The 23218-nt window shown below is 39.7% G+C and overlaps 1 protein-coding gene across 6 annotated transcripts in view; it reads right to left on the bottom strand.

Moving 5' to 3' along the window:
- astn1 (astrotactin 1) overlaps positions 1-23218 on the bottom strand; it is a 327153-nt gene that overhangs the window by 259115 nt on the left and 44820 nt on the right. For all 6 annotated transcript variants that reach the window (XM_072364268.1, XM_072364270.1, XM_072364269.1 and 3 more), the window contains exon 2: positions 4324-4505. In XM_072364268.1, coding sequence (XP_072220369.1) covers positions 4324-4505 — 182 coding nt within the window. The remainder of the gene's footprint in view (positions 1-4323; positions 4506-23218) is intronic.

Genomic DNA, 23218 nt, shown 5'->3' with positions numbered 1-23218 from the left:
TCTGACTTTGATTTCTTCCTCCATCTGTCATCAAAGCTTTCACAGGATTCACACTGGAAAAACAACAACCTCCTTCTGTTGGGCAAACAATAGGTTTTAATTATCTCCTATGTCGATATATCTTCAATGAGGAAAATCTACAATAAAAAGTTTAAAATATCTGTATTTTTATGTCCGTCTCTGTCCAGACTGCCCAATTCTCAAATGTCCAGTACAGAACACTCCAGACAAGACACATGATTCCTTAGTCGTGACTTACACCAGATAACGATCTTAGGCTGGAATGGGTGTCTTACAAGTCTTTCAAAGAGTATTTGCTAATTTGCAACTATTGTGAAGTCAGTAGTAAACGCATTTAGGACACGAGTTTGATCAGAATAATGTTGGTGCTGCGACGCATACCATTAAACCTACGACGTTTGTGTATTGGAGTTTGTACTTCAGCCGACACAAAACGCACTAAAAACAAAAGTGAAGCCCGTCAGCATCTGTAGTCATTAACATCTGAACCTTGAATCTCGACAGCTTCAGCACAGCTGAGAGCTTATCTGTCCAAACATGACACCATACAGCGAAGGGCAAAATATCAGCAGTTGTGAGGACTTTTCTTTTTTTGAAAAAATTATTCTATCACCAAGGATTTCACTTTTATTTCTTTGCTTTCTTCAATTGGATTTCTATTCTTTGTTTTGCCTTTCACTTTATAGTTTGAATAAACTTAATAGTTATTTTATCCACTGAGGAAAAACAATAGAGCTAAAATAAACTCACAGGGGAAAAACATAAAATCTAACCCTGAGCTTGAAAATATTAGGCAATCATATCATGTAATTGACTCTGTATGGTTTGGATGCCTCCGTACTTCATGTGCTGATTGGATTGATCCATTGAGGCCCTGTGGCAAAACAGAAACTGATTAAATTTTGGAAATTAAAACAGGAGAAATGTGCACAGCAACAACATGCTGGAGCTTGAGAGTCTCTATAGATAAACTAATAATGTTACACTTATAATATGATGCCGCTTCGATAGTTTTTATATGCTTTATAAAATATTTATTTATACTCATTTTTGGGATTTACATTGCAACTCTGTACGCTTCAAGCTGAGGATGAATTTGTATTTTACCTGCATGTCTCTCTCATGGTGTTGATACGGACAAACACAAGGTTAGTCATCTATTATGGATGACCAGCTGCAGCCAGTGGAGGACACTGTGGTCACCTTGATGATGCGACTACAAAGGGAGAAGCTCTGAACTCTGTATGAGGAAGGCTCCAACTTTCAAAAAGACACCAATTGAACCACTGAATATTAGACTTCTGTCAATTCATGCATTGATTCAAATCTGTAATTTACAAAGTAAATTATATACCAAGTACTATGACAGTCTGGCTCAAGGAACAGATAAAATTGTTTTCTTTTTGGCCTCAGATCTCAACTATGGTGCAGTCCACTGAATCTAATTCCCCTTTAGGATCAGGTCAATGATAAGTCTGGCTCATCTGTGAGCCTTAACGCGTTGGAGACCTTTATCATTCATTAGGTATCAATTGTCTTGTGGTGGCCAAGCAATCGACTGTGGCAGGTTACACGTTCCTGGCTGAGCTGACCTGGCTGGGCTCTGCAGACCAGGGACCGGTTCAAGTCCATGTTTTTGTCATGTGCTTTAATAAAAGAAAGAAAGAAAGGAGAAATCCTGATAGTGACAAAACTCTGGAGACATGTTAAGGATGGAAGTTAGGGAATGAAAAGATTTAAAAGACTTGTGACATTCAGCATACTCTTAGGTCTTTTTCCAGCTTTTTCTCTTTTTCTTTTTGTGAGCCAGATATACGGAGCACAGTGGGCCGACACAAGAGAGAACAGTAATGTGTCCCCACTAGCTACAAGATGACTAACGGTAAGTAATGGATTGAATTAGGTAAGAATATAAACTGCTGCTTTAGGTCTTTTGTCAGATTCGGGAGACAAGTTGTTCAGTACCCACTGGGTTCAGTTAGACCTTTAAGAACCAGAAGGGGCTACATTTCAGTCTTGGGACCATGCAGATATGTCACAGAAGTCAGATGGAGCGACTTCTTGGTTCCATACTTGCCAGAGGTCCATTTTCAGGCTGTCTGAGCTCGAAATGTCAGTTAAGAATGATTAGCAGTAGCACACACTGTGTCTCAGGAATTATGAAAAAGGATAAGAAAAATAAAAACATGTACACACTTTATAAAATGAATGCCACGTGAATGGATAATAATATAAATCTGTCTACTCCAGAATGGATTTTTCTATTTGTATAATTAAGAGGCAGTTTATTGCACATCAGTCCCACATGCTCTGTAAAGGGTGGCCCAGGTTTGTGCCTGTGATTTTATTAAGACTCAAGTTGAGACAATTAATAAAGTTAGACAATTGCATCCAGACAGCTTCTCCCATTGGACATTTGTACTGACATCAGATTTTAGTGAATGTTTTGCTAATTGAAAACCACAATGATGTACAAGGCACATAAATGACAAACTGGAATTATCCGTAGTTCATAATGTTTCATCCCTGCTGCTTACTGCCTGATCATACACCAGAATTTGCATACAACTGATGCAGGCTGGCTTTTCACAGTAGCTGCACCCCCAAATCACATTTTCCATTTTCCACTTTGCTCACCGATGCTATCCCATAGTCTCCCCTGATATAGGATGGAAAGGTCCTGTGATACTTGTGTGTTTGAGCTACGGTAAAGAGCACATAAAGCAGAATTCACAGGACCTTTTCTGTGTCCACAAGGAGCCGAACAAGTGACACGGCTTTGGATTTATAGGTCGGGGCCTCCAGCCGGGTGGCAAGCTGCAGTGGGGCCTGAGCAGCCCAGTGGCAACACCGTTTCCATCTGTCGTTACGGTCTGCTCATATTTGAATGCTAATCCTTCTCAACCCACACCTTCCCTGAAAGCACCTTTGAGGCAGCGCTATCGCTGCGGCGCTTTCAAGATGAAGAATTAGCAGATCAGGAATCACAAAGACACAGACCTCAGGCTGAGGGGATGTGAAATACAAACAGAGCGGCGGCTGAAAACGTAAGATTAATGTAGAAAATTAAAAGAAACAGAATCTCTGGAACCTCTCAAGCTGCTGCACTCTGAGGATCAACTTGATGTTTGCTAATGCATGCAAACATGCAGAGGACAGGGCAAGGCCACTTATTTGTCATCATATCAAGGTCTGAAGGTGTAGAAGTGAGTCTTTCTGCTTCTCTTCAGCACATGCGGCTGCTGGCAAAAGTGTTCTCGAGCTGACTAATCATTTGTGTATGCAGCTATAATATACTTTCAATGACTGAAACTACATATCATCCATCAAAGCATGATTGCTATGTCTTTGGGCTGGAAAAGAGCCCTGGGAGTAGGTGTGGCATATCTAAGATCTAATAAATATACATTTCCTTAGGCAAGAGGAGGACGCTGAGAGTTCTGAGGGGATTCATTTCCTACTCGGCCGACATTGCAGATAAGGTTTGATACAGTGCACGCAAGCAAAAATCTACATTCTGCAACTGGTATGTCAAATTTCATAAATGCATGCCCTTCTGCTGTAATAGAATGCCTCTCTGATAAAAAATAAAAAGAGGGTAAGGATATAAATCAGTTTTGATACCTAAAAGAAAAACACTGTTGAGGAGTTGACTTCCAATTGATTTTATATGTGATTTTGACTTTATATTTAGAGCCCAACTTATTCTATGTCTAACATTTCCTGTTAGCAAACAGCAGGTGAGAGAGGATACCACACACCAGATATGTGCTCAGTACGAGTCTGGCAGCTGAAAGATGGAAAAATAATGAAATAAATCCGACTAAGACATCATGCACGCTGGGTCAAACACGAATTGTTAAACCACACAGTGAAGGGTAATACACAAACATGTTTTGTAAATGAAACATTTTTTTATGGTCCAAAGAAGCCATTGTATCCTGACAGACATCTTCTAGATCTAACTAATCCCTAAACCCTGTAGTAAGGAAAAAGATAATAAAGTGCACAGTCGGCTGTTTCGTTTGGAAAAGACTCGGAATCAAAAGCAAGAATCTTATCTCAAATATGAAATCTCTGAGGATGTGTCCACCTCAGGGGAAATAACTCAACCACACGAAAACAGCCTTTCAATTTTTAAACTTATATGTCTTTATGAAATGAACATTTTGACCAATTAAAAGTTTCAGTTTTTTTTTAACTATGTGCAAAAAAAAAGGACTAGACTTGAACGTCACGTCATCTCTGTGAGTAGAGACGGCTCCTTTGTGAACACCTGCTCCCAGGACAACAGGTTTTTACCATCACAGAGATGTGCAGGATGCGGAGCTCTTCCTTCGTGGAATCGCTGGCCGGGTCTTCGGTCGGTTCTGGGAGGTTCAGGCCGCCGTCCTGATGGTGGATGTGGAAGAGCAGAGTGCCATTCTCCAGCCACTGCTGCCGCCAACGCACCAGAGGGATGTCCTCTGAGTTCCCAGAGATCTCTGCCAAACGCAAAAGACAAAGAACACCAGATGAGAATCTTGTTGACATTACCAGCAGTGGAGGAGTCTCGGTTAACTGCCATTATAGTAAAGATCCACTGAAATATATGCAATTTACCAGAAAAGAGAGGCACATCATGTTGTGTTCTGCGGTTCTGTAATTAGGATTTTACAGATGGCACGTTGTTAAGTTTGTTTTCACTACGTATCACCCCTCTAATGCAGAAAATTGGAAATGAATAATAAAGTATTGAATTTAGCAAATTACTGGGCCCTTATAAATAGTGGAGGAAAACAGTCCTTGTACTAGCTGGTTCAGAAAGGAAAAATATGTAAAGCCGAAAACATCCTGGGTACCCATAACCTGTGGGAGTCAAAATAAAATGCTAACATCTGTGACAACGTTCAATTCACACATGCAAAAGGCATTGATCTGTAACTATTAGCATGAAAAGGCTAAATGAACATCACCTCTCTCTCTCTGTGCTACACTGTTTCCTTTGCCTAAAAAAAACAAGGAACCACTCTCTGGCTGCCATCATTTATATCCACGATGGGAGGAACAAAAAAAAAAAAAAGAAATCACAACAAAATGGTTAAACCCAAGAGATAACAATGAGTAAACAGTGATTTTATGGAAGCGGCGAAGCGTGAGAAACCGTGTGCTTCGTGTCATACCTCAGCTCCCCAGACAATGCATTCCTACTCTGAGCCTGCTTGAAATATTAGTGATGTACACCAAAACACACACAGAGTACAGGAGTGGAAAACGTTATGAATGCATGACCGAGCTTAATGGCTGGGCTTCTGTTATGTAAATATGAGGTGCAGCAAACTCATGATCCATGAGCGGCAGTGGGAGACAGGAATCGAAAACAGGATGACTGAAAATCTCCAACTCTGCTACTGCACCACTGTCGCCGGCTGCTGCTAGAGATGAATGTACTTTGTGTGCTTTACAAGATTGTGGAGCTTTCTCTGACTTTTACGATGCCCAGTAAATAGTGTATGTGGTGATTTACACGTTAGAAATATATCTTGATTAAACATTTTATAACTTTGCTTCACAACTGAAAAAGTACTTCATTCACAGGTTTTGTACACAACACATCCAGGGGCAATATTTCAATTCAAAGTATTTTGTGGAATACATAACATGTGTAGGTATATACTGCCTGGATTAAACCTAAACTGGGCAATGAAGTCACTCTTAACCTAAACAGCCTGTAGATTATCATGATCAAACTTGCATTGGAGGATGCTTCTGAATGTGCTCCAAATAAATCATATCGAGCCCCTGATCTTGAGTTGTTTTCTTTCTTCTCATGGCATTCATTCAGTGACTAAGTTGGCCTACTTGAAGCCTGTGAAAGCTTATTTAAAACAGCTACGCCATGTGTTATTTTGCTTTATGTCTGGGTCTCCTGTCAAGGCTCATTCCAAAGCATCAGGGCCAGAGATGCTCAGCTGCAAACATGAGATTTAGGGCCATGTTTGAATTCATTTTAGAAAAAGGGACGCAAATACAGGTTTCGCAATTCTGATGTATTAGAGGCAAAACAGGTAAGAAATATCGAATGAGTTTAGTTTTTAGACCAATTTAAAATCACTGCTTTTGAAAAAGTGAGGTATCATAAAACACGAAGGTGAATTTTATTGAATAATGAAAATATGTTGGGTGACAGATGTGATTTTCACAGGTTCCAGTACAAAAAGGAACCAAAAGTTCTTTCAGTGGTATTTACAGTTTGTACAAACATGCTTACAGTTTTCATCATTGCTTTCTGGAGTCTTTATTTCTATTGACACTGCCCAATTAGAGCTTTCCACATCAAATCATCTTTAAGGCCACTGTTTAAGGTGTAGCACACACTACGCATCCTTATCCTGCTGATGGATTACTTTGGAAACCACTGCCACTGACACAGACAATTACACTAATTGGTAGCATGACCCAGTACACTGCACTAATCTATTATCCAAATATATCACAGTAGCTCCAGTGGTGGACAGTGCAGACTATCAAATAATAAAGCTAATTTTACACTCAGATATCTGAGTGAATGTAGTGCAGCAGCAAGGACGATCACAATGCACAGTAGAGATTAATGGTGGGGATGAACTGAGGATACACACTCCATTAGAGAATAGTCCATAACCGATCAAAGTCCAGGCTATGTAGTGTTTTAAGCTTACGGCACAGCGATGATGGCTGCAAGGACAAAAATCGGTCCGTAAATAATAACGAGGATTAGGCCTGATCAAAGGAAAATGCCCAGAAATAAATGACTCAGACAGTGAGTTGCAGCACATACACTCTGCCTGAAACCACGGCAAAGCTGCAGAGGAGCGCAAACGTCAAGTATGAAAGGCTTGACGTTTGCAGCAGAGCTTGTGCGCCACAAGACCCTCTTGTCAGTGTAAAGCTTTGTGTCGGGATCTATATATAAACACAGGCTAGGCCCATGCCACACAAGAGCATTACACTGATTACTGCCTGAGATGTATGGCTGCAAGCAAGATTTTACTGCTGATCGCAGGCTTTTCCACTCACTGTGCAAAACTTTAGGAACACAGATCAGGTTGCAAAAGATTTGCACCTGCACTTTGTGGGTCTCCGATGATTCAGAGCTTTAAATTATCGTCATCTGTTTAGTCAGCTTGCACAAACTTAATGCTTGAACGGAATGGCACAAATCACTAAACACAAACTTTGTGTCCTAGATTTATGCTCAGCTGAGGAAAAAGAATCGATTTTACAGATTAAGGTCGGTTAACTAGTAATTGTGAGTGCTATCAGGCTGCGAAAACTGATGCACAATGTATTCTGTGGTTCTGAAGCAGCTCGTTCTGAAGTGAAACTGAAACAAAAAAATCCCATGATGATGTCACCAGGATTATCCCAGCCTGACCTTTGAGACAAAGTAGTTGCAGCAACAAATTGGGGGCATGTTGTTAGTAAGATATGGGTGTTAACTAGGCCAGTAATGCATGATGGGAAATCAATGAAGTATTGATTTTGACCATATTTTCTTAGTCTCTGTCTGGCTACTGCCCAAACTGTAATGCATAGTATGTTTGTAGTTATTGAATGTTTGTTCCTGAGCGAGAACTCGAACTTCAGTTGTTCAAATTTCGATGGTGCTTGGTGCTACAGGACAATTACACACACAAAAAGATCAAAACAAGCTAGTGGACATAATAAAGACCTGTAAGCTAATGTTGATGGAAGCTAATTTTGAGCATCTGTTCGAACATGGGAAATTTCAAACCAGTTTGAACCCAAACATGGCCGAAGATCATAGGCTGTGGAAACAGATACATCAGGTTTTTAGAAGCAGTTCACCCTGGGATCCAGCAGAAGGGGCTTTAATATCGGTTTGACTGAGAGCGTAACCTGAAGCGTAACCTTGGGCAACTCTTCAATACATCAGAAATATATACAAAGAGGTTTATTTCATATGCCTTTAAAAAACTGCTGTGATAGCTGTGCAAAGCTGCACTTTAGATATACTAAGCTTTGTTTCTTAGTAAAGAAAGAGTCCTTTGAAAAGTAGCTAACAAGCTCAAATTATTCTTATGTTCATATGACGGCTTATTCTCTTTTCGCCATCTATTTAAGCACTTACCAAGTTTAAACTATTCATGCAAAGACATCATTAATATTTTGTGCACATGCTCAAGCATATGCAAAAGACTACAATACAGCACTTTACCTCTCTCAGCGTGAGCGTTCGCCCTCTTTGTTAGACAGCCCATTACACTGATTACTGGCAAAAGAAGCACTCGTATGCTGGATAATAGCCATAACCCTAATAGAGATTATAACTTGTTTACAAATCAAAACACTTAATACATTTACTGTGATACAGCAGTGTGTGTGTGTTTATGATTGTAAGAGGATAACAAGGTTTAGCTTGACAATAACTGATGCCCCGATGCCGCAGTGAACAGGGAGTTCCCTCTACCCATAAATAAGATTTAAGACTCCGGACTGGTTTTTAACCTAAATGCAAATCACGTGCCACAGTGTGACAGGGCACTTTTTAAAGTGTTCTCCCTCTCCCAGGGGACTAGTTCGGCAAGAGAGCTTGAGTAATGAGACCACCGCTGTACAGGCCCATATACAGAGCCACCCATCAGACAGCCGGAGCGAGGGGGAAAAAGGAGAGGAGGAAGGCTGAGACGGAAGATTGAAGAAGAGAAGAAGCGCGCGTTGGAGAGAGAGGCCAACTACTAGCATTAAAATGCTTCAAAGTAATCTGATTACGTTGCATTATTAGTTAACCTCCCCTGCATGCAGATTTACTGAACCATTACCTTTAAAGGAGCTCCAATGCTTGTGGAATTCAAAAGCAGTAGTATATTGCTTTGGGGTTTTGAAAGCCTAACCATTAATTTAAGCATGTGCAAATGGACGGTGCCAGCTCAGACGATCACAAGACGAGACCGATGGAACGACTGGACCTCCGGAATGTGATTAACAGGAATTTCAAGAGAGTTCTGTGGCTCATAAAGATTTATTACACGTGCACCGTGGACAAAATCTTCAGGCAGACAAAGAGGAACATTACACATTTGACATGTGCAACAAATCAAACCAGTTGAAAATCATGCAAAAATTCAACGCAGTATGATGATTGAAATCCTTAAAAGAGCCTGCTTCCACAGAGTTGCATTAGGGGACGTGGCTGCCTAGTTATATCTGAGAGGTAATGGAGTGAACAAATTGCTGTATGGTTAAAATTTCAAATGCGTTTTATTCCACTGAGAGGCATGTCAGTCTGACACATCCTTTGATTTATGTTAACTTTTGCAAAGTAGCTTCTTATTGGAGCTTTGCCACCACAGATACACTATAAAGTGACAGTTGGAGTTTGGGATGGCCGGCTATTATGAGGCAACCAACGAATTAGTTTAGTGCTCTTCAGTAAATATCATACTATTTAAAACAGCTTATTTTCTTTTAATAGTGATGCATCTAAGTTACTAATCTCTTTTCTAAGGGAGAGTGTCTGAAACCCTGTTCCTCCAATCATTTCCACCCATAATGATTATCATTAGCATGTGTAGTGTGCTCCATTAAATTAAACCAGTCTGAAAGGACTTTACTGAAGCAGAATTGATGTAAGGAATTAAAGAATTAGAAATAGATGCTGATGATTACTATGGTAGGATTAGTCTAACATGAAAGAATGAAACAAATTACAGTGAAGTGGTGAAGTTTATCTGGTGCAGCTTCCAGGATGGACAGAGGAGCATCTTTTTTTTGTTGAATTCTACAAAATAAAGGTGTCAAATTTTAGCACTCAGTAGGGAGGCTTTTCTCTGCTCCAGGCAATAACATCACAGTAAAATGTCAATAGTGGAATAAAATCATTCGTCTCATTGGAGGATGCTTCTGAATGTGATGAGGGATTGAGTGTAAAACAGCAGCAGCAAAATATTCATACAGGCCCTGTGGAGCCCTGCAGGCTCTTTCTGCTGCAAACAATATCAAACATTTGACTTTTTTGGCAGCTGTTGCAAAAAAATATTGTATTGACTTTTCAGCGCATCCATATAAAAAATGTATTCTATTTAATTAACCTCCAACCGCATTGATCAGTGATCACAGTTTAGTCATAGCTTTCTGTGCAGTACACTATAATCTGCTGTCAATAAAAATCTGTTCCCACTGTAAGGATTCATGGAAAAAGTAGACCCAATAGCTGACAGGAGGCAGACAGAAATGGAACTTTAAGGATTGAATGCCTTCCAAAAAACAGTCACAGTGTAACAGAAAATCCAATCAGTCCAAAACAGAACTGTCCAAAATCTCATAACTAACCGGTAGGGAGTCACAGGGGAGAAGAAACACACAACGATGTGGCAAGGAGAAAACAAAAGGCAGGTGGGAGTATACGATGGGACTGAAAACAGGCGAGAGTAATCAGGATCAGAAGCCAAGTGTAACACAGGAAAGGAAGTCAACCAAAGACAAAGAAACAGGATTTACCAAAATAAAACACAACACCCCACGGAGCAAGACGCCCACATTAATATCTCTTTCTATTCTTGGCAACATAGAGGGATCGAGTTGGGCAGAGGTTTTTCCGGGGCTCAACCCCGGCACATATGCTTGGTTATCGTTTGCCCACTGTCAACATTTCAACAAAAACATATTTAACATTTTTCCTCTGACTTAAAGGCATGCACAGCCACAATTTTTCATGACTACTTGCAAAACACAATATTGCCCCCCCCCCCTTGACTCTGCCATTTCGAAACACTGTGTTTGCAGGGCTTATAGCATGAGCTGCAGCAGAGAGCTGTAAATCAGAGAAATAAGACCTTATTTCCCTATTGACAGCAGTTGCATTCTAAACCACATAAAGACATATCAAAAACCTATGCACCTATTTCTTCCATTTCTCTGAATAGGATGGCAACCTCAGTAACTTCTCATTCGGTTGTGGCCAGGAAATTAAGAAAATCATTCTGTTATGGCTGCAGTAAATTACCACATTTATAACACTGTTATTATAGGTATAAATAATGTGCACACAATTCAGACATGGTTATGGTATTGTTTATTATTGGGTAAAATATGTCTCTCCATAAAAAGGTTGACATGCTGTAACTGGTTTAATTTTTCTTAGCTTTGCGAACACTTACGAAAATAAATCAAATGCAACAGATTTTACAACCTTCTCCACATAACGAGTGATGTCCGCTGTAAAATAATGATAATAATAATAATAACTTAAGCTAATCTACTGTAATATACTGCAACTGAGCATGCCGTCATATAACATTAAAACTCTTTAATGCATTTTAAAAAACGCTCACTGTACTTTACAGTGTTATTTCTTACAATGTATGAGACCCAAGATCAATTCCAGGTCCATCACCTTGTCATATGCTTCTTAGCAACTTCATTACGAGGTTGCAATTGTACAGAAATAATAGATACTTTTGTAAGAGGTGTGAGGGATACTGTTCGGAAAACATGTTGGTCCTTGTTTTGTTGAGAGAACCATACTGCATCCTCAGGTATTACTGATGATAGTTATAGATGGGAGATGGCCAGTGTCCATAGAGTATTACAGCACATCTGGAGGATATATCTAAAACCTCCCAAAGTATTTTGATAACATCTGTTCACAGAATTCAAGGTGGGCAGGTTTAAGTGGTTCAATCCCAAATGAAAATATTTTGAAGCAAAAGCCTTTCAGAAGAATAGATGGTGTGGGTTCATCACTCTGTAAAACTGTGAGTAAATAGGTGAACCACACAAGTTTTAGAATGATATTACTCAACCTAAAGCTGCAAAGAACTCGGTAGTAATATAGTCCACAGAGCATGATAATGATTTCAGAAAGATTGAAAGAAATAATCTGAAACCATGAACTTTTACGTGACAATGCCAGGCTATGTCTTCACAGCATTCAATTATTCTCATTTATTCACCTCATCGATTCACGTAATGAACACAGTTTTGACCAGGGGTGACAAACATTCACATGTCAGTACATGCATCCAGATCTTGATAATTCATATTGAAAAACCTCTGGAGTAAAAATTCTTTCCCAAAGACAAATAGCAGCCACCTCCACATTATTAGGAGGAAAACCTCCGGAAAGACAAGACACAGCTTGTGTCTAAACTGAGTCTCCCTGAGGCTATGCCACAATTATGCCCTTTCTGTCTTTACAATGTGCTCCAAGGAGGTTACGATAACAATCGTCACACTGCATTGTCACCGGAGGGGATGGTGATAAGCAGAAATTACTTTGGAGCTGTTGATTCTGAATTCCCCAAACTTAGCAGTAATAAACGACCATAAAAGAGAACTTGACATTTCTCAGGCTGAGAGCCCAGCGGCTGTGAGAGGAAGAGTATGAAGGAGACACGCGGCACTAATTTCCAGATCATTTTCAAGTGTCAACACTTCGAGGTTGTCCTTCAGGCCTGTCCTACAACTACATCAACTTCACCATGGCTCATTTCTGAAGGGGATTGTGAAGTATCAACTTTTCACAATATATCTGTTCGGCCTTCACAGAAGGTCAGAGTTCATCGTTGACTTATTGAAACCGTTAACTTTTATGCCTGTAACCTTGCTTCTTTGGGACTCCTCTGTTCCTTTGCTGCACATGTCCGTTTGGATGTGTGGCACTGATTGGAGGATCCTGGAAACCATGGAAACAAAGCTTCAATTGATCATGAAAACCATCACTCAAAGTGGAAGGCCATAATATGTGCATACAATGAATCTCTGCCCATCTCAGATTTAATATCTGAGACTTTTCTTAACAGGATATAAGGTTATTCGTATTATGATAATTCATAACTCGCATGCTGGATAATATTCATAAAGTGAAAACTGGAAAATGTTGAATATAAAGTGACATTTCTGAATAGATAAACCGAAGCTGTGCTTTCTCTCCATACCACAAACATCACATAATATACAGCATACTGTAAACTGATATACATAAATTTGTAGTTAAGTACACAAGTAAAGCAATACCGTTTAAAAAGTTTTGTGCTAATTGGAAAATTATGAATCAGTCTGCAGGGTGATGCTGGGTATCCAAGATGGAACGCCATTTTAATTAATTTCAAGTCAATAAATAAGTAATATACACAAATTCATTAAATCAATAAAGATGCCTTTGAAATGAAAGCAAAAATAAACACATGTAGTAAACGCCAATACTTAATCAAATCACCATCTGTATTTCTAGAACAACATTTCTAAAGGTAAATTCAATTCTCCAACAGGGTTCTTTATTTCCCACCTGTTTTTAATCCCATCTTTTACAGTAATAAGAGAAGCGAGTCAGTCAAGCAAAGCTAAACTGCTTACTTTACTTTTGGAACTTTAATAGAATAAATTCTGCAGATGTCATACAGCTGCATCAAACTGGTGTCTGGAGCGAAATTGGAGCCGTGACATGGGAAATAAAGTGCTGCGTTTTTCACTGCAGTCTGCAGTAGTTATTTCTTAACAATTTGATTACACCTCGCAGCACCTACTGTATATCCACATGTGCTGATTCGCAGCGAACTCAGAGAGAAGATGCATGCAGTGATTTATATGCCACGAGATGTTTTATCTCATGCTGTGTCATTACTCAGACCAGTTTTCCCCAGTTTGAGCACATGCTGGTGGGGACCTTAATGCATAGTGCTGTGAATTTTAATTTGGCTCCATCTGTAATCAACATGCAGCCTGCACCGCTGCTTTCAAAAAGATAAATAAAGACAAACAAATTCCCGAAAGCAATTTTTTAAAGGCAATTAAAGAGAAAAACATGGTGAGAAACTACTAACGATATGACGCTGATTTTACAGCCAACTTCCCAATACAGAACTAAACATACAAATGAAATTCAAGAGCATCTGGGGATGAGAGAATAAGCACAGAGACCAACACCGGCCATCTCTCCTCTTTTATATCACATATATCTAAAGAATGCAAGTGTGTGTGCGCACTGCACACTGCTGAGAGCATTTTGAACAAAGCTCTTCACGTTAATAATAATTTAGAATTTAATTGAACAATTTTACTGATTTTAGTCTGGATTTACTTTAGGGCACCTGTTTAATTTGTACAGTTTTCATTTCCTACAGCAAACAGTCAGGAATGTTAAGCTTCCTTATACAAAACAAACTGACTGGGACTGCTCATCATAAGGCATAAGTACAATTCTTGACTTGGGGAAGGTGGGTTTGTTTTTTAAGTTTTAAAATCTTCAAGGCAAAATGCCAAATATCAGATTTGATGCTGCAAAACATATTTTTAAAGCTCCCAACAGTAACATATGCATCCATCTCTCACTACTTCCATTTCTGACGCTCAACAAGACGTTTGTGCTTTATCAAAAGGTCAAAAAGTGATTTGTTTGGGACCATCTTTGGTAGTAGATTGACCATTTTGTGTGTATTACAGACTATTCATAGCAGCAAGATGGAGCGTATATTGGATCTAATTAGGCTGAGAAAGATTAAAAAAAGATCAAACGCACCCCAACTATATGACAGTCCGGAGGTAAAAGGCTTGTTAATATCAAACACAGCTTTCTGGGATGCTCACTTACTGCCTTCTTACTCATATAATTCAGCTGTAATTTGTTGGAATTGGATGAATTACTACTAGAAGGCAATTCGAGCTTGTAAATTGAAATCTATGAGGCATCTGAGTTGGACTTAATGGATGCTTTACATTTCGACTCAAAATCCTGTTTTCTGTTAAATGCATGCAGGCTTTGGGTCTTATTAAAAGCAGAACACAACATATGGTGACAGCACACAAAACAAAAAGACTAAAAGGCCCCTCTCCATTTTAAATTTGAGCATGCCCAAACAGCTGAGAGTTTAATGCGAAGAGACGAAAAGATCTGTTTTGGGGAAATCAGGAGTTAACAACAATCCGAGAGAAGTGCTGTTTTCTGTGGCCTGTTTACCCAGTGTGATACCGGAGAAGTGGGGAGGAAACCATATGGCCGCAAAGACGTGTGCTTGTGCTGGGATTTAACAGTACCGGAATGGCATGTGCGTGTGTGTAATAGTGAGAAGTGGTGATAGCTGAAGCTATTCTGCTCACATCCTCATGCGGTGTCAGGGGAAGCTGCCCTTTCTTACTTCTCCTCTCATCGTCATAGTGGGAGGGGAGGTTACTGAGAAGGGGTGGGGGACTTAAAATCGAAGCTGAGTAGGGCAAGAGTGGTGGAGTAGAGGTTGAAATCAAGAGGTATAGAGAAAGAAAAACACACGAGAGATAAAGGGTTGGGTTTTTGATAGGTATTTTCAAAACCCCGACGCATGGACAAAACCCTGCTGCCATCACCCCCTCCACACACAAACACAAGCAAATGTGTACAGACATGTATTAGCAGACACCTGAATATATCTCAAAGGCTTATCAACCATTTTCTTACCACCAGCTAAGACACAGCCACAAAGAACCAAGACTGCCAGCAAACAATGCTTCAGCGACATGAAAAAGTCTAAGATGACTCTGCAAAGTCCACAGCGTGGCAGTAACCTGACTCCTGGGTTTGTAAGGAAAACACTTTTGGTGCTCGTCATCGTATTCGTCATGTGTCTACATGGCCGAATAAGTCATTTCTTGTTTCAGTATCTTGGAAACCACGACGTGGGAAAAGGCAAAAGCCTCTGGCCTCATTTTAAGGTATTCTTTATTCCGTCTGATAGAAAAAAGAAACGGAGCAATCAGTCAAAGTCGGTCCCTTTCCTGACGAGCAACCCAACAAGGGAGGCGACATTTTAACCGAGGCAAATGGCAGTTTGTGGAAACTTGCAAAGTTCTTCTTTCAAAATGTCGCGATTTATGTATGGGACACAATGCGTCGAGAACAGGGGAAATGGTCCGCTTCAAGGTGAGCCGAGATCACAGGCGGTTCTGCCAGCAGCTGCTGTAAAATACATGGAGCACCGTTTGATGAGACTCAATAAGACTGACCCCACTTGACTGTGATTAGAAATTCCAGTCGAGGAACGTCACGCACACTACAGGGTTTCTGCAACTGTGATCACTCAGATGAAGCCCAATAAAAGCGAGGCGGAGCAGATGGAACATTTTGCTGCCAAGATTTGAGACTTCAAAACAGTTTGGACAGGTTGCTAAGCTGTTTAAATGAAAGTCATTGAGGTGTAAAGCGTCACTGTATGAGGAGGCAGACAAAATAAAGCCGGGACAACAGGCTCCGCAGCTACAGAGCCTACAGAGTGGAATAAGTAGCAACTTAACACTGAAAAGATCCCAATTCAACTCGTGTGTTGATAACAGCTGGAGTTAGAGACACTTGCTTTGAGAGGGCTGCCTGATATACAGTAACCCATCTGTTCTCGACTGTCATTTCAAACAATTGATGCTTTTGGGATGAACACGGTTGACGGTTAACACAGCAGTAGCTTTGTTTACCTGTTATTTTGTTGCAAGATGAAATAAGATGAAATAAGTCTCCTCCACGGCAGACATACTGACTCGCCATAGACGAGAATGTACAAGCATTACAAATAACATTAACGGTCTTCCTGCTCGTGATGCGCTGCATGCAACAGTGAAGCAGCATCGATTTTACAATGGAAACGATGTTCAGAACTTAATCATCATTAATGGAATGATTCCTTTAGAGCTTTTTGTTTTTCTTCTTATGACATGCGAACATGTTCAGTTCCACAATTGTTGTGATTCTCTAAAAAAAAAAAGAACATTTCTTACCTTTTTTCCTCTTAAAAAGGTATGTTGCCATGGTTTTTGGTTTCATGAAATTACTCCAGTCTTGGTCGTGTGTTTATTGGCCTTGTTCAGAATTATTTGCATAACCACAAGTAGCCATGAAGGGATCTGTTTAAATTCTCCATATAACAAGGAAACAACCTTACCTTCATGCAAGGAAAGAGATGATTCTGTACCACTGTTCTATGCAGCCTTAACTTTCATAGTGATGCTCCATTTTATTTCTCCATTCGTACTCACTGTGATTTGTGTGGCTAAATGTAAGGACACAGGGGTGAAAGTGAGCAGTGTGTGACAGCATATTTTACTTTTGTGCCTTCATCGTTCCTTTTTTAAATGACCAACTTTGATGATACTGTTTTATATATCTCAGTAAACTAACATGAGATATCCTTTACTTATGTTTGGTGCCTCTGTGTAATAATATGATATGGTTTTATTGTAAGTAACTAAAGCCTTTTTGCTGTAGAATACTTCTCAAACTGACACACCACAGTTTAGTGTAACTTTGGTTGAATTCTCACAGTGGTTACGTTTTCCTTAATACTTAAGAATTTCTATTCCCATCTTTGCTTTGACATGACATTTTCAAACAGGGTCAAGGAAAAGAGCTTAGGAAAAGACCATGTGACTTTTTGTTTGCTTTTATTGCTTTTATGTAACCAAAGTAATCGTTTGAGAGTGTTTTTTTCTCTGTTGCCCCTCATTGCCCTTGGTGATTACCTCAGCTGCCCCTCTCTTGTTTCTAGATCACCATGGCAACACCTGTTCCCTAGTCCCTCATCACTCACCTGCATCCCCTCACTTTATCACCCATGCCATTGTATATGCCCTTCGTTATTCACTGTGCATTGGCACATCTTTGTCGTCGCTACGAGTTAGTTTGGAGTTTAGCTCTTAGATTTCCCTGTTTCAGCATCCTCTTTGGCTTTGTTTGAATAAAGTCTTAGTTCTATCAACTGCCTGCTCGCTTGTCTTGCTTTTGGCAAGATTTATATGTGTAAAAGGAAAAAGAAAAGCAGAGCAAAATCACAGTGAGAACCTTATGTTTGGATTTCAGCAAACAATAAAGAATGTGGTTTAATACGTTTCTCTTTGTTCACTTTGTTCAGACATATGAATCCTCTTTCTTCTCACACTTTAATCTTTCCCCTTCAGCTTCTTAACGCCATGACACTGTGCAGCTCAGTATTGCATCACTAAACCACGCCCACTTTGAGTAGGATTTGTTTTAAATCCCTCTGAAAACTGAACTCAGTCCTTCTGTTTTGTTTCACATAAGAATACATCACGGTACTGATGTTCTTTTAAGGTGCTGCTTTCACCAGATTTAATAAACACCTTTACTCACCAGCACCACATGTAAAGCAATGAAAGCTCTCTCTCTTACATCCACAGTAAGATGCCATTATATACAGTCTCTTCAATACCAACAACAAAATTCCTCTTGCCTTTTGTTAAACTGGATTGGAGGCACAAATCTCTGAGACAGAGAAAACGGACAAGCCAGCCTTTCAAGATGCCACCACAAAACCAAAGCACACACTCTCAAGCACATAATCTCTTATTAAGACAATTGTGCGACATTATTTTGCCAAAAATGATAACATGCACACATACTGTGACTGGAAAGTAGGTCCTCAGTACAAATTTAATCGTTGCTTCCATGTACAATGAGATTAACAGGACTGCCACTTCCCTATAATGCCGCCTCTGATCTCAGTGTTGACTAAATTCAACACGCACGTCAGTCCTTGCAAAGAAGGGACTTGCTGTGCAATGAACCAAACAAACACCAGAGTCATTTACTATCCTGAGACGAATAGCAATTACGATTTCTGTTATGTCTCATTGGCTAACCCATTTGTTCTTCTGCAGAGCAACAAAATGGGAAAACAACTTAATCTTCATGTGCAAGAGATATGTTGATTGTGGAAAATATCTTAATCCCTATTTCCCTTGCATACCAGCACGACCAGCTTTTGTGTTTCGTTCCATGCATTGCATGGTCCTGGACTCTTCCCCTGGATGCAGCTTGTCAGACACGTGAAAATCAAGACCAGTCTTATTCTGCAAAACAAACGTGTGGAAATTATTTTCCTTGGCTGAATCCTAAACATTCTTCTTGTTAAAGGACTTCATTAATCTTTTCCGGAGGCTTACTCTGCCAGTTTACCGGTCCAGTTCTCATCGGGTCTTAATTGAGAACAAAAAAAGTTTAACGCCAGAAAGAAAAACGGTTTAAATGACCCTGCTTCCAAAGTCACCTTGAATACTAAAACATAATGTGGGGATTGCTTGGCTCTTCCCATGGGCAATTTAGCATGCCTGCCAAGTAGCACAGGTAGCCCAGCACTGCATGAATCACAAGTCGTTCCTCTTTAAGTAGGAAGCTCATGACTCACTGACGTGGGCAGTTTTTGCTCACAAACAAATAGAATAAAGATGTATTTAACATAAGAAACAAACACAATCCAGGCTTTGTTCTCCAATTGTTAAGACTACTGTGAATAGGTCATTTGGCATCTTTCCAATTCTTTTTCAGCATGACTTTACACAGGGCAATACAATATCAATACATCTCCACAACAGAGTTATTCCTCCTTAATGGAGGCTGATAGCAGTCGTTGAGAGGAAGCAGGGTTCCTTTCTGCGAGCCAGTCTCTGGTCTTTTATGCACACTTTTTACCACATTACAACAACAGCAGACAAACGAGTTAGTGGCGTGAAATGGGGTCTCATTTATGTCAAATGTTCTTAGGATTTTATTTGCTCTTCAAATAACTCCTGATGGTGTGCATATGTTCGAGGTGCGGCAGAAAGACAAGAGCTGTGACGGAAGGTAGACAGAAATATTCTAACCTTAAACTTTATCATAACACCTGGAATCTGGTAATTAATTCCCCACACTTTTAACTGATAATAGGTGTTGCATTATTCTACAAGCTGGGCTTGGGCACATGTGTTCCAAACCCTCTGCTGAAAGAAAAACCTCACACTTTAAGAGAATAGCAGAACAAAAAGTAAATAACAGCATGGGATAATATAATCATTCTCACCTAGACACAGTTACTTGCCAAATGTTACTGACAGCATTGACTTCTGACTCTCACGTGTAGATGCTGAACCTTTTATTGTCACCCACATCAGAAATGTACCCCTTGCGGTTTGGATCAAAAGCAGCTTTTGGTATCACTGTTATACATCCCTGTGTATACTGAATGTTGATTATTACAGTGGGTAAACATAGCAACGGTTGATTGCTCAAGCGGAAAGGAGACAGCGTACGGTTGCGTGGTCAGTCTCAGAGACGTGTTACTTGCAAAGCTATGCAAAGATTTGCTGTTTCTTTGTCTTCATCTCCTGCATGATGCTTTGATAAGTGAGACTCTCTCCTGACATGAACTGTAAACTTTGCATTCAATATTCTCCTGAAGAGGAGAGACAGAGATGGGAAGACAGAAGAGGAAATGCAGAATGTACACCCGAAGTAAAAAGATGAAAGACAGCGCTGATGAAAAGTTAGCCATTCTGGTCATTTCCAACTTCCAAGGTGTTGATTTTTATTGGTTAATGGAGGTGATTGAAAGAAACAGATAAGGTGGCAGACATTTGCCTCAGTGCAATAATCTAATTCATAAGAATTTACATAATTCTTTGATCTAGCACATTTCTATAAAATATCCACCTTTAGCCTAGAGCTTGACTGGCAGCCTTTCTTGCTCTACTTATGTAGTTTTCTCCAACTATTGGAGACTGTTTTGCAACTGTTTTTTTTCTGACACTACACCAATGTGATTTGTGACAACTGACAATGCGAGTGGCCCCTACTTTACAGAAAGACCATACTCAGATCCATAGTCACTGAACGAGTATTTTAGCGAGTAAGTGTTGCTTTTCAATGCAATATTCAAAATGCAATAACCAGAGGTGATGTTTTGGAGCTAAGCTAAAAAAACAATAGATCCTAGTATCCATTTTTATGACAGCTGTGTTTTGTAAGAGAGTTAAAGGCCCACATCGTTCAGCCTCCTTCAACCTTAGTGTTTAACAAAGATCTTAAATCGAATTAGGTTGTTTTCTACAAGCCCAGATAAAAATCTTGAACTTCATAAATGCCCATTTATGCCACAGAATACATTATGCTGAACATTACTGAAGCAAGTTACAGCTAAAATGTTCAATATTTGATGAACTATCTTGGTAGACGAATCAGTTACCTCACATAAGAGTGACCACTCGGCTTAATGTAAATGTTAATGGAGCAAAGTCTCAAAGTTGGAGCATAACAAGGAGACATCTACACTGACTTCTCTGTTACACCTTGTGCTGCTTAGCACTATTTTTGTTCTGCTTTAACAAACCAAACTTACTGCAACTCAAGCCATGCGTCCTTATATCGATCCACAACCTGTCCCACAAAGCAGTAGATATTGCTCTAACTGAAAGAATGAAAATAAGATGCGGTTTGATGCCAGCTCAAACCAGAACAATTTGAGTTAACTGCAACAACTGGAACGATGAGGAAAAAGGCAATAATGGTCTGACTTTCAACAGAGGGCAAAGAGGGAAAAAGAGCTTATGAGGTTCTGAAAAGTTTGGTGAAACTAAACAGGTAAGTAACTTTTTACACCACAGATGTGCAACATGGCTGTTATACGTGCTGCAAAATTCTGTTGGAATCACACTATTGTAAATCAATAGTCGCTGCAAGTAAGTCTTTTAAAATGTCCTGGAACACAGACTTATAGCTGCCACTAATAATCATCCAAAGGGATTTATCACACAATCTTGCTTAACACGGACAATTTGCTAAACTTTTCCCTGGAAAGCTTTCACATAAGACATACAAAACTGCATGATGTGCTGATTTATTATCTTTTTGGGTGAAGTGGGAGATGGATATCTGACCATCAAAAAGATAACACGATCCCGTGTAAGATAACTATCCCGGAGGATAAAGGAAGCTCCAAGCCTTGTACTAAAGCTTTATCCATTGACTTGCACTCTCTTCTCTCTGTTGTCCATCTTCAGTAAAGAGCAAAGACATTGGGCAAGCATTGCGATTTGTTTAATCCGTGACTCTGGAGTCAGTTGAGCCCCCACAAAGCAGTTAGGCATAGCCATCCAATGGAAGGCTGGCTTTAGACAAAACATCGATGAGGTATGGATCGAATGACAACTTGCTGACTGTTACAGGCTACACACTGAAAAGATACTTTCACAACTTCCCTAACACTACTCAAAAAGAAAGGCAGGCCTTAACACACACTGACTGCAATACTCTGCATACAAGACAATAAAGACAATTGCATCTACAGTCAAAAATGGCTTTTATCTAATCATTTCCTCACACAAAGTTGCACTGAGCAGCTTCACATACACCGACTATCGCCTCTGAGAACAGTGTGGATCTTTAGAAGTGCAGATGAATCAAAATTGTCATAATCGACAAAGAAGTGGCTGAAATATTCTGACCTACAGATCTAATGAGACAATTACATGCACCATGTTTGCAAATATATCCCAATGCCTCGCAGTAATGTATGACAAATACATTGTGACCCCGCTATTATCAAATCTGGTTTTTAAGGTGGTCTGACCTGTACTGGGATCTTTCTTAAACTTGTTCTTAGCACAGTATCAACACTTAAACCTGCATCAATTTGTGGATTAATTAGTTACCGATTCGCGAAAAGGAAAAAAATACGACTAGTTTGCGTTCCAATATTATAGTCATACACGGTCCTGATCCAGTCTCAAGTATCAAACCGAGGTCCTGATTCAGACATTTTTTGAGTGACTGGTTATAGGGTCAAGAGTACACCAAAACACCAGATCTCTGTCATTAAATATCCGATAAATATATACTTGATGTCCAGCTTGCAGGTCTTTTGCTGTAGGAAAATGCAAGTATGGGATTGAGACTCTGAATACAAGATGTTGTACAAGTTGTTAATAAAATAGATCAGGAACAAAAAGTTCTTGATTGGGACTTTCCAAACCTCATGTAAACACCTTAATTAGATCAGACCGATTCATTCAGGCTCCATCAAAATTAATCAGATCTAGTGGAGTGCCATTAACCTTTCGATTATTTGATCAATATGAAAATATCACCGTTACAATTTAGAGTGCATTTAATCTGACTGTTTTGTTCTGGATACATTAGGTATGTTCTAACTGCATATGCCTGAAACACAAAGGGTTAAGGTGACAAGATGAGTTTCCAAGGGGAAGAGAAATTGAGGCAGCAAAACAAAACTATGTGCACGGCAGTGGTGGATTGCCGAGCATCCAGATATAATCTTTCAAGAGTGCTTCATTTCTGATTGGTAATTTCAGGGAAGATAACTCTCTTCCACCAGTCTATGCCTCAGCCTTTTATCCCTGGGATCCTGGTCTACTCCTAGAAGGGGCACAGAGTGAACTGAGATGTAAATGAGCTGCCATATTCATG

The sequence above is a fragment of the Leuresthes tenuis genome, unplaced genomic scaffold, assembly GCF_036924035.1.
Source record: "Leuresthes tenuis unplaced genomic scaffold, fLeuTen1.0.hap1 SCAF_14, whole genome shotgun sequence".
NCBI classification, from domain to species: Eukaryota; Metazoa; Chordata; class Actinopteri; order Atheriniformes; family Atherinopsidae; genus Leuresthes; species Leuresthes tenuis.
This window is presented reverse-complemented; position numbering and strand designations above follow the sequence as displayed.